The sequence below is a fragment of the Xenopus laevis genome, chromosome 5S, assembly GCF_017654675.1.
Source record: "Xenopus laevis strain J_2021 chromosome 5S, Xenopus_laevis_v10.1, whole genome shotgun sequence".
NCBI classification, from domain to species: Eukaryota; Metazoa; Chordata; class Amphibia; order Anura; family Pipidae; genus Xenopus; species Xenopus laevis.
Window position 1 is genome coordinate 43,127,415 of NC_054380.1, and position 15,972 is coordinate 43,143,386.

A 15,972-nucleotide genomic window follows, 5' to 3' on the forward strand; every position below is an offset into this window, starting at 1 on the left:
TGGCCAAGTTCAGTTTGGGACAAGAACACGGAATGTCCTGGGGTCAAGAAAAAAATATTCTAAAAAATGTTACACTACCTCACTACTACCCTAAATGTCCTGAGCATATGTTATAGTATGGCCCTATCAAAACAATGAAACCTAGCTACAGTTAACAGCTAATGAACTCTTGGTGTAATGTATGTCTAGAGTTGAAGTTTTAAGAACAAATCTGAACTCTATAATTGCATTACAATATGCTTGGCAGATGCAAAATGCAATAGAAACAGCAATCTTTACATGTGAAGTAGAACTTATACAAAATCAAGGTTACACATCCAATATATTTTCCTTGAATGAGAACATACATTTAATTCATATTTTCTAGGCCAGTGAATGTAAACTTAAAATCTTGGTTTAAACTTTGTTCAAACACATTTTATATTTTAATAGTGTTTAAAGACATAATAAATAAAAATGTGGTCTAATATTCTGTGATATTATTATTCTGTGAGTGTTACTGGAACTAGAGTATATTATAGAGTTTGAAACTGAGAAGGACTGCATTTTATACTCCATAGGGGAGTCCATCAGTTCAATAAAGTAGAGAATCCCAGAAGAAAGAACACATTGCTATGCTACACTGGAGCCCAGGCTTGACATGATGCATGTTTATTTGTACTAGTCTTTCAACAATGTCCATAAAAGTCTTATCTGCAGTACAGATCTGCATATTTTAAAGCAAAACAGACTTACCTTGCAAAGAAGGATGCTGCTACTGAGGTGCCGGTGGATGTTTCTGTGGCTACATAAGTGCTCTGCGATGCTGGAAAGCTGTATATGGAAGGTTTGCCGGCATTATAACGATTTAGTGCTGCCTCAGTTAATCCTTCACGATCAGTCTCAGTCATGAGCTGAGAGATCTAAAGACACAAAAAGCAAACAAGTTTTCCTCTTTGAAAAATCAGGTGTATGGGAACTACAAGATTTGTTTTGGAAATAGATATAGCTGATATGGCCTGAGAAATATGCCAAGCATTCACAGATTAAAAGAGGTTTAATAAAGTTCAGATTGGGATTCCTGGCATTTTCCCAGCAGTTCTAATTGTATGCCATTTACTAACCTTTTCTAAAATGTAGTTAATGATTTTGCTCTTTGTTTTCATTCCCCAGTGTTTCTTTTTGTCTAAACATGCCTTCTAGTTAACTTGCCATGGCAGAACTCTACCATGGAACTGAATTACAGTATAAAGTTGTCTCAAATTAAATAAGAATATTATGAAAAACTACAATACATCCCACAAAAACACGTCAAGATCCATAAACCACTTAAAAAAATGATGACGCACATGGACAAGTCACTAATAGGGATCTCTAAAGGTGGCTGTAAATAAGCAGATTTTAGCTTCCGATAAGGTTAACATAAAGAGGTATAGGACCTGTTATTCAGAATGCTCGTGATATGATATATGACAATAAGGATTAATAATAGCTAACTTTGGATCACGTACAATGTACTGCTTTTAATTACAGAATTTGTTTTAAAAAAAAAATTAGGATTATTTGGATAACATGGAGTCTTTGAGAGATGGCTTTTCCGTAATTAGAATCTTTTTGGATAATGGGTTTCTGGATAACATACGTATCCCATATCTGAACTATTTTTTCTGTGCTTTTCCCCACAATCAAGGTATTTACTGATGTTTAATATTAATTTATTTAAATGTATTTATTGAAATTCAGTAATAGTATAAATACGATGAAAACACTATATATGTATATAGTAACACCATACAAGGGATTCGTTTTCCAAACCCCAGATACATGATTGATACTTGCTGAAGGAATCCAAGGACAAAGACATGTCCTACTTAGATATCACTGTATTAGCATTACAAATTCCTGCAAAAATGAAGCCCTGGCAGCTGAGGTGTATTTTCAAAAGACAGTTCTAACTGTGACTCATTTTTTTGTTCTTTTTGGAACAGATTGTTGAAGCCTAATACGCCTCTCAACATAAAGTGTCCAACTGTTCTAGTTTTTGTGTCTTCCATACTTAGGACGTGACCTTGAATTTATGATCAATGACGTATAATCAAGTGAAGTATTAAAAGACAATTTCAACCTGTAAACTGCACTAGGGGATGTCACAATAAGCTAAATTTAAATTTCCACTTGCTTTTCACTTAACAAATTTAAATGTTTTACGGAATAGTTTTAAGGAATATGCCAGTTTCACATTTAACAAAAAATGTTGAATGTGCGTCAAAAATTTTTGCAGGTGCATCAAAATTGTCGCCCATGCTTCAAAATTGTCGCACAGTAGACAATATTATTGTGGAAGACATAAAAAGTCACCCATAGACTCCAATATATTTTGCTTCAAAAAAGTTGCCACGACAAAAATGTGGTCTATAGAATTTAACATACAGTATTTTGATAATTTTTCACCTACAAATTTACAGACCTATCAATACACTCCCATAAATAAATATATATATTTCTATATATATTCCTATACTAAACTAAATAAATATTGAGATTAATATATGCTTTCCCAATATCATACTTGCCCATGAAATAATCAAAACTATTTTTAAAGGCATTAACAGAATCTGTCATCACAACATCATCCCGCAGGGCATTCCCTAAACTCACTGTCCTCACTGTGAAGAACCATATACACTGCTTCAAATGAAAATTCAGTTTCTAAATGGGTAGCCTTTTGTTCTACATTTTCTATGGGAAAAAAGATCCCCACTATCTGTCTATAATGTCCTCCAATGTACTTGAAAAGAGCAATCATGTTCCTTTGCCAGTGCCTTTTCTCCAGAGAAAACAATCCCAACTTCGTTAGTTTCTCCTTTTTCACATTCCGTTTAGCTACACGTTTTTGCAACCTTTCCAGCTCATTAATATCCTTCTTAAGAGCTGGGGCCCAAAACTGCACTGCATACTATAAAGAGGAAAAATTATGTTTATGCCATTTTTAATGCAAGATAGTTCTTTATTTGCTTTAATAGCCACAGAATGACACTGCCTGAGTCACACAGTTAGCAATAGCTACATTCCAATGTGTACTACAAAAGGTTGATTTAATTTCCTCTACCATTAGAATTGTTATTACTGTATATTTAGAATGAATATATAGATATGTGGGGGTGTTTTACTTGCTGCTAATGTGATAAAAAGCTACAAAAATAATTAACATCAAGCATGAAATTAAAATGACTTGGCGTCTAAAATATTTGTAAAATACAATGTTTGGTTATTTACTGTAGATACTAGTTTTCTCTCAAAGCCTCAGATGAGCAAATTTGATGTGATTGTAGTCAGACTGATTGTACATGAAAACTGCTGGAAATTACATCCTCTGACATCTACTAAAGCTGAATTCTATGTCTGAGTGCGTGATTGCATCCAATCTAGTATGAACAGTTAGGGGCCGATTCACTAAGCTCGAGTGAAGGATTCGAATGAAAAAAATTCGAATTTCGAAGTATTTTTTTGGTACTTCGACCATCGAATTGGTTAAATTCGTTCGAATACGAACAAAATCGAACGAATCGAACGAGAAATCGTTCGACTATTCGACCATTCGATAGTCGAAGTACTTTCCCTTTAAAAAAAACTTCGACCCCCTACTTCGGCAGGTAAAACCTACCGAAGTCAATGTTAGCCTATGGGGAAGGTCCCCATAGGTTTGCTAACCTTTTTTTGATTGAAGGATTTTCCTTCGATCGTTGGATTAAAATCCTTCGAATCATTCGATTCGAAGGATTTAATCGTTCGATCAAACGAAAAATCCTTCGATCGATCGAACGAACGTTTAGCGCTAAATCCTTCGACTTCGATATTCGAAGTCGAAGGATTTCAATTCGAGGGTCGAATTTCGAAGTATTTTTTACTTCGAAATTCGACCCTTAGTGAATCTGCCCCATAATCTAAAAGAGGCCCTCTTCTTATGAAGCATTTTTTATGTTGTATTGGATTCAGAGCTCATAAGGCTACTACTTCAATTTAACACATGATTTAAGGAAGTAAATGATTTGCCTTAAGTCATATAGATAATCCTACATTAAACATCTTTTACATTATTCTGTTATAAAATTGTGGTTATGAAAGCAATACCCATTTTCATAGACTTGTTGCATAGTAAGGTAATTAGTATGCCTTAAAGATGTTGCATTAAAATACACTGCTATATAACACCAAGGTGAATGCAGTGGTGTTTACTGTAGTTAGATCCAGTTTGCAGTGTTCACTGTAGTCAAATACAGTTTGCAGGTTGTGTTTTTCTTTTGTGTCTGTATTTTTTGCCTTTCTATTCTGCCTCTGTCCAGCCAGGAATTTCAATTGCAATTGTTTGGGTTTTATTGTTTTCTTTTATACTTGTCTTTTTAATCAGACTTCACTGTTCATCTAAATGTCCCCCATTCAACATTGAGTTGCTAAGGTGAGAGGTGGCCTAATAATAGCTAAGATTTTGAATCCAAAGGGGCAGTATATCCATCGTTCAACACAAGTTAAATAAATAGGGAATAGAGTATAGTTTTTGACTATTGTTTGGGAATTCAATAGTTTTGTTATTCCTTGAGTTAAAAATGGAAATAAACACTACTCCATATTTGGGCCTTGTGAGGTAGGTGAGGTGAGGTAATGAGATTACCACTGTTTAGATGAACCCCCTTCATAATAGACTCCATCAAACATAACACAGGGTAACAGGGTGGGGGATTGTCTAATTATCTACCTCACAAGAACCATACATGAGTAAGTAGTTTCAGTTTCCCTGTTTGCCCTGTTTAGCTCAGGAAATATTCAAAACCATAGATGTTTCATGATTTAAAACAACAGTCAAAAAGTATGTTCAGCACAAGCCTAATTCATTACACTCATGTTGAACAAGGAGGTATACTGTAGCTTTAGAGAGACACTGATGTCAATATGTACAGTATTCACTGAACAAGATTCTGATTGTATAACCTTTGTTTTGCAGCATAGATTTGCTCTCAGACGCACCCCAGCAGTTCTGTAAAATCTCCTACTAGAGATGTGACTCCCAGATGAGGGCTTTTTTATATCCGGAGGCTGCTAAAAGTCAGAATAAAAAAAATACTCCATATCTAACTTACCGATTTCATGTAGAAATCAATGGCAGATGTCCCTCTGACAATTGGAAGATATCATGATCTGCACTGGGTTTAGTACAAGAATCAGAAAAAAATCGTAGTTTTCGGGTGTTAATCTGAAAAGGTCTGACTGAGCTTTCAGGCATCAAATTCAAAAAAATCCCATGATTCAGATTTTTTCACAAATGTATTGTCTTTTCTCACTGAATTTCAAGTATCTTAATTTCCTTTCTTTACATAATACAATCTATTCTTACGTATGTTTCTTTTATTTTTCCCATACAGAAACAGGGAATGACCATGAAATTGGCCAAATGGTGAAAAGCAGGAGGACCCACAGATTCTTGGGCCTATTGAGAGTTTTCCTACTGGACCAGCCCAAAACTGAAAGTTGTTATCATTGGAATGCACAATACCTCAGCATCATTTTTGAGAGTGTTTTATACTTGTATTTTGTATTAACAAGCTTTGTTGTAACATTACACTGCTTGTAAGGCAAAACGTCAAATCAAAACAGTAAAGGGAAAGGTGTCATAGTTATCCATTTAAAGAGAATTACTTGAAGCACTGAATTGGCCTAATGTAAAGACATGGTTCATTGCATATGTAGGTGCGAGTGTATAGAATCGTTATTTCTTCGTTAAAATGATGGGATGGATTAGAGTGGATCAAGATACACAAATCCAGGCCACCATTTCCAGATCGATGTCTTTGTTGACACAAATTGATTTGTCCAGATTAAAGAGCCTCAATAGTCCCTGCTGAATTGTGCTTAGTACGATGGGATAACTATAAAGAATTTTTCTATAAGGGTTTTGAAAATCCTATTCCTTGATAATGCGATGCCCAGACATTTGCACTACAATATGGCAAGGGCTGGTTCTGGCTGTTCCCTGCTTCTAGTTTCTTGTAATAGACCTGTGACACTATAGAAAGGCTAAGGGAGAAGATATGAAAGGTTGTAGATCAAGGAAGAATAAATTATGAATACCGTATATGATTAATAATGCAACGCCAAAAATGCTAGCAAAGTCAACACCTTAAAATAAATATTCATATGCATTAACCTCTCGATATTTCTATCTGAAAAATACCCCAAAAATACATTTAAAGAAAGAATAGAATGGTCATTAGCACATGTGTGTGTAAAATCTATTGCCCTGACCAGATTCATTTTAGCACAAACCCAAAATTAATTTCAAGAAATGCAATGGTAAATAAAATTTTTTGATAATTATATGTCAAGTGATTTTGGTTCTTTTTTTTTTTTATTAATCTAAGAATGTTTAAATAATTTGCATTGTTAACAAATCCCCTTTTTATTCAGTTAATCTCAAAGTAGTGCTGGCCGCACATACGCAAACACAAAAAGGAATTACTTGTGTTCATTCAGCAGCAGAGGATCATGTTACATAGATAATTCTGTTTTAAATATTGGGCAGTTTTACTTTGATCAGATTAACTGCAGCCTACTTAGTCAATAAAGTCACTGGACAGAATATTTGTTCCAAACACTGAATCCACTGCTTGGATTTAATGAGTTCCACCAGATGCTCCCTTTCAAATTACCTCTATTGACAGCTTCACCAAGAGCGATTAAAATGCAATTATCTCCAGAACTGGAGGAATGATTTTTGTGCCTATGTATTTACAGTAAAACTCAGTGATACAGAATATGAGATAAAAAATGTCAGGCTGACTACCTGCTTTTAGATGCATTGGCAGTAGCTACAAAGTAAATCTTGCTTATAATAATACAGTATGGGACTAAATCTTTAAACCTTTTTAGATGAAAAGGTGTAATGCTTCAGCTTTACAGACACCCATTCTTGAAATAATAATTCCTACATAATTAAATTCATCCTTTCTTTCTTTCCCTGGCAATTGTAACTGCCATCTCTCAGTCTGGAAAGTTTGTAAATGAAGAGATGTAGAGCAGTTTATATTTCCGAACAGACCACCCTCCACCACCAGGAACTATTACCAATGTACTACCTTATGAAGGGAGGTACTGCAGTCCCAAAAACACAATATATATCAAAGACAAAATCTTCTGCATTTATTTTTGATGAGAAAACATAATTTAGACTAGTGGTTTCTGTGCTTGGGGAACAAATTACTACTATATAATTTACAAATTTTTGCATAATGTCAGATAGTTCTAGCCAACTGAAAATAAATTACGATTACTCATTGAGTCAATTTAGCTTAAATAATAAAATAAAACTTGTCGCCCCTAATTATTTTTGTTATTAATGCAAGTAATCAAATAATTAGTCAATAACTACCCTGTAGATTCCTAAAAAAATAATAACATTAATATGCCAAAGTGGATCATGGGAAAATGTATCCTTACTAGTGATGGGCGAATTTATAGGCGAGAATTTGCGGCGAATTTGCGCTATTCGCCACCAGCGAATAAATTCGCGAAACGCCGGCGAAAATTCGCGGCATAAATTGGCGTTGGAAAAAACAGGCGCCGGCGTCAAAAGCGAGACACCGGTGCCGTTTAGCGAATTTTTCGCTGTTTCGCAAATTTCGCGCAAAATTCGAAAATTTTCCAGCAAAGCGAAACGGCGCAAATTCGCCCATCACTAATCCTTACTAGTTCTTAAGTAGAGGTTGCATTTTAGCAGCAGGAGAAGCCCCTTACATTGTTTAAGGACAGACAATGACTGTTCCTTCAGGCAATATACAGAAACTTCAGATTCAAATTGGAGACTTCTGTGGCAGAGTAAAACATAAAAAGGGCCAGAATCTGCTATGCCAGTAAAATAATATTCATGTTTCTCTTTTATAATAATAACTCTGCGCTGTTTTGGATAACATATTGTAATTGGACAACTGCTTTTAGTGGAAGAGTGTATATGCCGAGGGCTTCCCACATCAGTTGAACTGAAGAAGCTGCTCGGATGAGTTTTTTTTTACCAATGAGCTAAATTTCATTTTAAAAAGAGTTGGGGAGCAACACAAGCATGACAAATGTTAATTGGGGTGCCAAATAGGGTTGCCACCTTTTAATAAAATGCTCACCGGCTGGTGGTGGGGGCGGGAGCAAATGGGCAGGCCAAGACGTAAAAGGGGCGGGTCATGATGTAGAAAGGGGCGTGCTGTGACGTAAAGGGCCGGGGTCTGAACCCGTGAGTGGTCAGAAGACAGCAAAAAATTTTGAGTGGGTTCGGGTGGGCCGAGTGCTTTTGTGAGGGGTATTACAAATTTACCGGCAGCTACATTGCCAGTAAATTTGTAATACCGGCCCCGGCCTTGGCAGGTGTTTTACCGGCCGGCCGGTAAAATACCAGCCGGATGGCAACCCTAGTGCCAAATAAGGGTTGTGGTTTGCTATCTGGTAACCTAATGTGGACTGGCAGACTACAGGAGGCTCTGTTTTGCAGTATGCATGGTCTTTATTCCTCCAAAACTTGCCTCAAAGTCAGAAATAAAAAAAATGAGCACTTACTGTGAGTGTAGGGAGGAAGGAAAGGTGTGTTCTTCAAAGCAGAAACAGTTTATAGCTGAATCTGCTATCTATTAAGTATTACATAAATAATAATATTATAATACAGCTATTTGTTTTAAATATTAGGAATGTCAACAAATGTATTCAAAGATTATTCTGAGAATTACCAAGTTATAATAGAAGGCCTTTTCAGCATAGCCCAATGTTTATTTTAGTTTTCTGTATTACACTTACTGGACGTAATTTTCATTTTCATTTCTCCTACATCTCAAACAGCAATCTCATAGGTCACTGACATTTCTATCCTGCTGTCTTGTGTTGTGGAAAGAGAAACTACTGGACCGTGTTAGCTTGTGGACATTGGTAAAAAGGTACTAATGAGCCAGAAAACAACAAGCCTTGAAGACAAAGTGAAACATGAATCTTTTCCTTAGCTACATGTCCCTGCAGTTTTAACACCAAATGAGCAGATTAAAAGCATTCAACCTAGCCTCTCAATGTATTGCAAGCTACAAATACCAGCATTTAGGTAAAGGTTTGTGAAGTTGTAGGTGGAGGACAACAGAATTTGCATTGGTCTTCTTTGAACATCACAAATGCAATTAGATGTTAGGAAATCTCAATTGAAAGTTTACATAAATACATTTACCTTTCAATATATCTTAATCATAATCCTAAATTATGACTTGTTTAACTGGAATCTCCTTACATTATCCTGAGGAATGCTGGTTCCAACAAAGCAACGTTTAATTCTTCACTTCGCAGTTCAAAAACATTTTGTTTTCTTTTACTTTAGGTGCAACCCCGGGGTAACTTTTAGGGGCCTATTTATTAAACCTCACATTTTTCTGGTCAAGTTTTTAAAGGGGAAAAACTCAATATTTTAGAGGAAAAAATAATCTCATGTTTTGGCATTTATTATGCTCCAAAACTGCTAAAAATCTGAAAATACTCCACATAAAAACTGTTGAAATCATGTAAAAGTCAAGGGCAGATGACGAAAACGTCACATGATTCAAGCATCAAATTCTATTTGAGGCACAATTTTGTAGTGATTTTTTTCTGCACCAACTTTAACTTTTACCAATTTATTGGTAAATTAAGGGGTTTTTGGGTTTGATAGTTTGGTCAATTTTTTTCATCATAGTGAGAAACAGTCACGTTTTAGTAAATACTCCCTCAAAAGTACACAGGAAAGTTATATATATATATTTTTTTTTCAGTACAACGAAGTATATTAAATTTACATGTAACAAGATATAGGACTAAAGATACATTAAAAATCACCTTTAAAAATCACATTTTAAATCACCTTAGTTTAGATAGCAAGGCCAAAAGGCCTTTACTGTAAATCAAAATGGGTAAATATTTATTTATTCCCCAAACTACCAAACTGAACTTTTGCTAAAGTTCATATTTTTATTAAATTACCAAAAATCTCCCATTCAAGGATCTTCAAAGCAAATTGATGACCAATATACATTGGATTAAGTATGCAGCATGTAGAGACTCAAAAAATATTCTCACAGATTTTCTACAGATACAAAACACACTTCTTACTTCTTAGGTGTGTAAAAAAACTAACTAAACTAACTAAAAAACTAACAAATTGAGCTTTCTTTTTATTTATTTTTTCTGACAGAGTTTGGAAATATGCTTACAATCATTAAAGTGTTCTACCCTGAAAAGTTTTACCCACTGGCAAATTGAAAAGGTGGGGAAACAATTATTGACTCTCAAAACCCAGCTACAACCTTGTCATCATAATATAATACTTTTCATTGAAGTCATTACTTCTGCTAATAACAGAAATCTGTGATTTCGCAGATGTGCACACTCCTTTATCTACAGGTCTCTACTAACAGATCACTGTAAAAATGTTATGTTAAGGTGTGCAAGTTTGGCACAGATTTTGAGGTGAGAGCATAATTACTTCAATTATTCCCTGTATATTTTTGGTCTACAGTCCACAAAAAATATATTATGAACTTGAGAGAGAGAGACTTCTATAACAGGAGGCTAAAAGAATAAAGGGAATTAAGGATTTTGGTAAGTCTAGGCTAACAAAGTTGGTATTGTTTACTCTGAAAAAGAGAAGGTCAAGGGGTAATATGATCTCTATGCATAAATACATAAGGAGACACTCTTGATACTTACTCACCAATAAATCCTACCAGAACACAGGGGGGGGCATAACTTGTGTTGTAAAAAAGGAAGTTTTGTATAAAGTGGATTTTTTACTGTGAAAATCACTCCCTGAAATTTTAATACAGAGAGATAAGAGATTATTAAAATTATGTTTGGAAGATTATGCAAGAGAAAATACATGGTTATTGATTTATACCTTCTTAGATTCAGATTTCCAGACTCTAATAAGAAGTCCATATAGTTAGTAAATGCACAATATTTAAAGTTACCAACCCTTAAAAAAATTATTTTTGCATGCATGTTTGTGCCTGAGTTATTTAAAGCGACAATATTTTCATACTTGAACTAATTCTTAGGGTGGAAGGAGAACTACTCTGTTAAAGAGGATCATATGGAATCCTTGGCAGCTGTGTCTGTTATCATTAAAATTCCCAAACATGGCTTCAATAAGGCTGCCAAGGCAACAGTTTCATTTTTTTCTCAAGTGGAAGAGTGCTAGGCCAACAACTCCTGATCTTTACACCTAACAAGGCACTAACCATTCAGTAACAGGGAGTGTCACTTCTGTGTAATCACTATGTAAATCCATTAATGTGGAGTCACAAGAACTTGGAGAGGTCCCTTAAAAGGAAGTGCTACATAAGGGAAATAATACATGAGGAGATTAGCCAACTGCAATTAAATGCAAATCACTGATGGGGAAGCATAAGTGTGAAGTCTAAAAGTCTGAAAGGCCGCCTCAGGAGACAAAAACCCCAGAAATGCCCTGCTTATGTATTATTGCCCTAAAGGTACAGGAGCAGTGAGAAGATGTAATATATTGGATGGCATGTTGACTATAAGGTTGCCACCTGGCTAGTATCTAAGCAACCTGGCTGTTAATAATTATGTCTGATGTCAATGTTATTAATAGGGAAGATAGAAAAAAAAAGGCTTGTACAGTATGTCAGTGTTTCTTCTTCTGGAAAACGTGTCAACCCTATTTGACTAGCATAACTCTGCTCCCATATTTGAACTTTGTGATAGGAAAGCCCTGGAGCTATAAATGCAGGGGCTGCATGACAAGGGATCTGAATGACCAGCAGCCAGATTACACTGGTTTATATCTAAAAATTTATAGAATCAGATGTAGCTGTGATTGGGTGAGAAGGAATGATTTAAGGCAGGGAAAAGCCGGAGGGGGCGGAGAAAGGCAGGGATGTGATGTCAGGGGAAGAAGCAGTTCACTTCCTTATCTTCTGAGCAGGTAGAAAGATTCCACCCACCCTCCCCTTTTATGAATATTTTGTGAAAAGTCAGGAGTTTCTCTTTATGTTCTTATATTATATATTAATAAGCAAATGTGGAGGTATTACTGCATGTACTGGTTTATTGTGGTTCAGTACTGTTATACAGTATAATCATGAGAGGGTTTGCATGTTGTTATTCATATTAAATTAATGTCAAACGCTGGATCCAGGGAATGTTTCTGATTGCCATTGGGATCACGAAGGATTTTTTTCCCTCTTGAGGCATAATTGGCAGTGGCTTGAGGCTGGGTTTTTTGCCTTCCTCTGGATCAAAACAGTGGATATATGATAATACATACAGTTTTTATTTGTCGCAGCAGCGGTAGGAGCTTGCCAGAGTACTGCACGGGTAGATTTAGAAGAGGGAGAAAGGAGGTTCTCTCCTGTGACTGCACAGTGGATTGATTGATACAGACGCTACTACTACTTGTGTTAGGTGACAGCCTGCTTGGATTTCCTATCATCGACACACTGCAGATTCTGGAACAACAGCAGGGCTGCTGAACCTCTCTCATGGTGGGAGGTGCAGGTCCTGCTTGTAGCAGAGTTTGGGGCCATCCTCTCTGTAGGTAGAGGCAGCCTAATACTCATTGGTGGATATAATAATGAGGCAGGCAAGGACCTATTTATTTGATAATTTGTTAATACATGCTGTGGCCATTTTACCCCATTTTTGGCTCCTGGTGTTTCATTACAGTATGTTACAATGCGGTTCAATGGGAAGGCTGAAGGCTAAGGGTCAATTGAGGAGTCCCCTTGTCATGGAAATAAGGTCTATTGTTGCACTAATCTTTAAAATGAATGCATGGACATACAAGTCAAGGTGAAACAATTCCGTTACGCCAGAGAACAACTGTACGTGTCCATATTTATACAAATCATGTACATTGTTTATATAATATGGAAATATTATCAATAGCAAAATGTTGTAAAACATGTTTTACCCTGATCTCTCTGGCCATCTCTAAAAATTAAAAAAGTTTTGTGTGGAGGTTAAGACATTTAGGAGCTTGCACAACATCAGTGATAGATGCAGTAGAGTTGACCCTAGAACATGATGTCAAGCATTTGCTTAATCACTAATTTGGCTGGCTAGACTGAATGACTCCTTGTTGGGTATCTCCCAGTTTTGAAATACGTCAGAAGTGGTTGCCTTGAAGATTAACCCTTTTATTATTATATCAGTGCTCTTCCTTAATATGCTTTAATTAGATACAAGTATGGGATCCATTATTCAAAAACCCGTTATACAGAAAGCTCCAAATAATGGAAAGGCCATCTCCCATAGACATAGAATTTAATAGAGATGCACCGAATCCCCTATTTTGGATTCGGCCAAAACCCCCAAATCCCCAAATCCATGAAAGATTAGGCTGAATACCAAACCGAATTTGAATCCTAATTGCATCCTATGCATATTAGGATTTGGTTCGGCCAGGCAGAAGGATTCGGCCAAATACGAATTCTGCTGAAAGAGGCAGAATCCTGGCTGAATCCTGAACCAAATCCTGGATTTGGTGCATCCCTAGAATTTAATAATCAGCCTTGTCGAATCAGCAGATATTACAGAAAAAACATATTTTCTGCTTGTAAATTTGCGATGACCCCTAAGCTTAGCTTATCAACAGCTGCTCAGAGCACTCTGAGTGTCACAGACACTTTCCAAGATGGTGACGCCCTGTGACAAGTTTGGAGTCGTAGAACATTGAGAAACTTTAGGCTGATAAGAAGTTCAGTATGTAAAATATGGCATTTTAACCATATTTATTTTTAGGTTACTTCTCCTTTAAATGGAAGGGATCACCGAAACTTAAATGGAATAAAGGAAACTTTTTATACAAGAAACCATTATTCAGTTAAACATGGAAACCAATCACATTTTTGTTTCCATTGTTCTTCCGGCAGCTGCCTACATAATTATTTCGTGATTGATATTGATATTACTGCCCAAATGCAAATTTAGCTGGCGTAAGCTAAATAATAAGTGCTGGGGTGATCCATGATTCACCCCTGTAGTGCTTGCGGAAGCTCATGCTAAATGCTAGACACACTAAATGGCAAATACTGGCAAATAACACAGCTCTTTGCATCCCCCATAATAAATGACTCCTTGTAAGTGATAATATGATATGTGCAATAATACCAGCCTTTTATTTTCAGAATGAAAGAAAAGTAATTAAGCCTGTTTAGGGTGGTAGAAAAGAATTACTTGAACCATTGGATTGACTAGACTAAGAAACCACTAATTAGATATACAGTTACTTTCAAGTCATAAGACTGAAAAGTCATCAACTGACTTTTTTCACTGCAAGAAATCACATTCCTTTTCCTACATCACATAATTTAGTAAATTACGTCCCACGTTCCTATTTTATTAATGTCCCACTACAGATTAGGAATGTGGACGTTGAACTACTTTTAATTTTAATACTTTTTGTTTAATGTATTTACTGCTTTGTGAAATTGCTTTCATTCTCCATGAGAAAAAGATACTAGGCCTTGTTTTTCTTGGTACAAATAATAGGTGTTGTATGTTGTGTAAAGCTATAGAAAGATATTTAATCTTATAAAGAGTGAGGTCACATGATTTAAAATACTAAACGTTGTATTTCGGATCATAATCTTAGATTATTCATTCAATAAATATCATCATATATCATCATATATATCTGTTATCAAAGGAAATTGCTATTTTAAACTTTTTTTAGTTTCTTTTCTTTTGCATTTTCATATATAACATAACAAAAATAAGAATACTATGTAAATATCATATCGCTATTTGGTGCAATTATCAGATGCTACAATGTACATCCTTGAGTAGTCAAAAAGGTTCCTAGACATCACACTTACAGTATGTATAGTATAAGCAGTTTACCAATTTATAAAACATAATTTAAAAAACAGAGTTCTACTTGAACTGTTGTCCTTGTGTCAATTGTAGGTTTTGTGAGCCACTTTCCCTTAGCCCTGACTCTGACCAATAGAGTTAATTTAATAAATGTTAATGTCTAGTTAACTAGGGAGACCCAGTGTTGTATGATGTGGTGGTGGGGGTACACCCAACCCAGGTCATTGAAACGAGTTTCCTTGCATCGAAAAGCAAGGTTTTTTACCTGTGTCTAGCATGATTAGTGGTGACTAAATCATCCACTATTTCAAATATGAATACCTGTGGGAGATGGTCTTCCTATAATCCTGAGCTTTATAATGTCTGAGCAGTGCTTCATTTATGGCAAAGCCAAACAGGGCTTATATAATTTTTTACAACAATGTTTGTAAGTAAATATATATACACTTACTTGATAGGGATATAGTGTCACTCCATTGGTTCTGGATAGAGACCAACTGCCATCGATATACTGATGAGCTTGTATAGTCACTGAGTTATGTATATTGCCATTGCTCGGGCTTGTTACCATCTGAAGACTGGCTTTTGCCTGGTGTGAAGGGGACACGTTTTTTTTATCTTGTCCATTTGCCAGACCTAAACTGTTAGGCTTCCCAGCATGCTTGCTTGCTACAAACCCAGGGTAGCTGGATGTGGAGTAAGGATTCGGCATGTACACCCAATCTCTAGGCTGAAGGCTTCCCATGTGCTTTGGACCCACCATAGCTGGAATGTTGGAATGTCCAGGTGGTGACCCTGGAGATGCATCATAGCTGTCAATGCTTGCAGAGTGCTCTAGTGATGTCACCATCTGGATGGCTTCTTGTTTAAGTTGATTAAGATGAGTGGCACATATGTCACATCTATTGTCCCTCTCATTCCAGGACTTTCTGATGGTGTTAGGAACTTGCAGCTTATCATGAATCACAGTAGTGATTGAGGGATCCTGCAACAATAATAGGGAGAAAGATCAGTCTAACAAGCATATAAAAAAGCTAAAAAAAATATAATGCAAGTTGTTAATAAACATTAGTTCATTGGGTATACTGGGAAGCAACTTTAAGAGGCCCACAAAGT

At 35.9% G+C, this 15,972-nt stretch overlaps 1 protein-coding gene across 1 annotated transcript in view; it reads right to left on the minus strand.

Moving 5' to 3' along the window:
- The window catches only part of LOC108717850 (kinesin-like protein KIF26B), a 200,777-nt gene that overhangs the window by 100,180 nt on the left and 84,625 nt on the right, over window positions 1-15,972 (minus strand). The window contains exons 3-4 of the mRNA XM_018265250.2: window positions 15,308-15,841; window positions 736-902 (exon numbers count right to left, since the gene is read on the minus strand). Of these exons, the coding sequence (XP_018120739.1) occupies window positions 736-902; window positions 15,308-15,841 (701 nt within the window). The remainder of the gene's footprint in view (window positions 1-735; window positions 903-15,307; window positions 15,842-15,972) is intronic.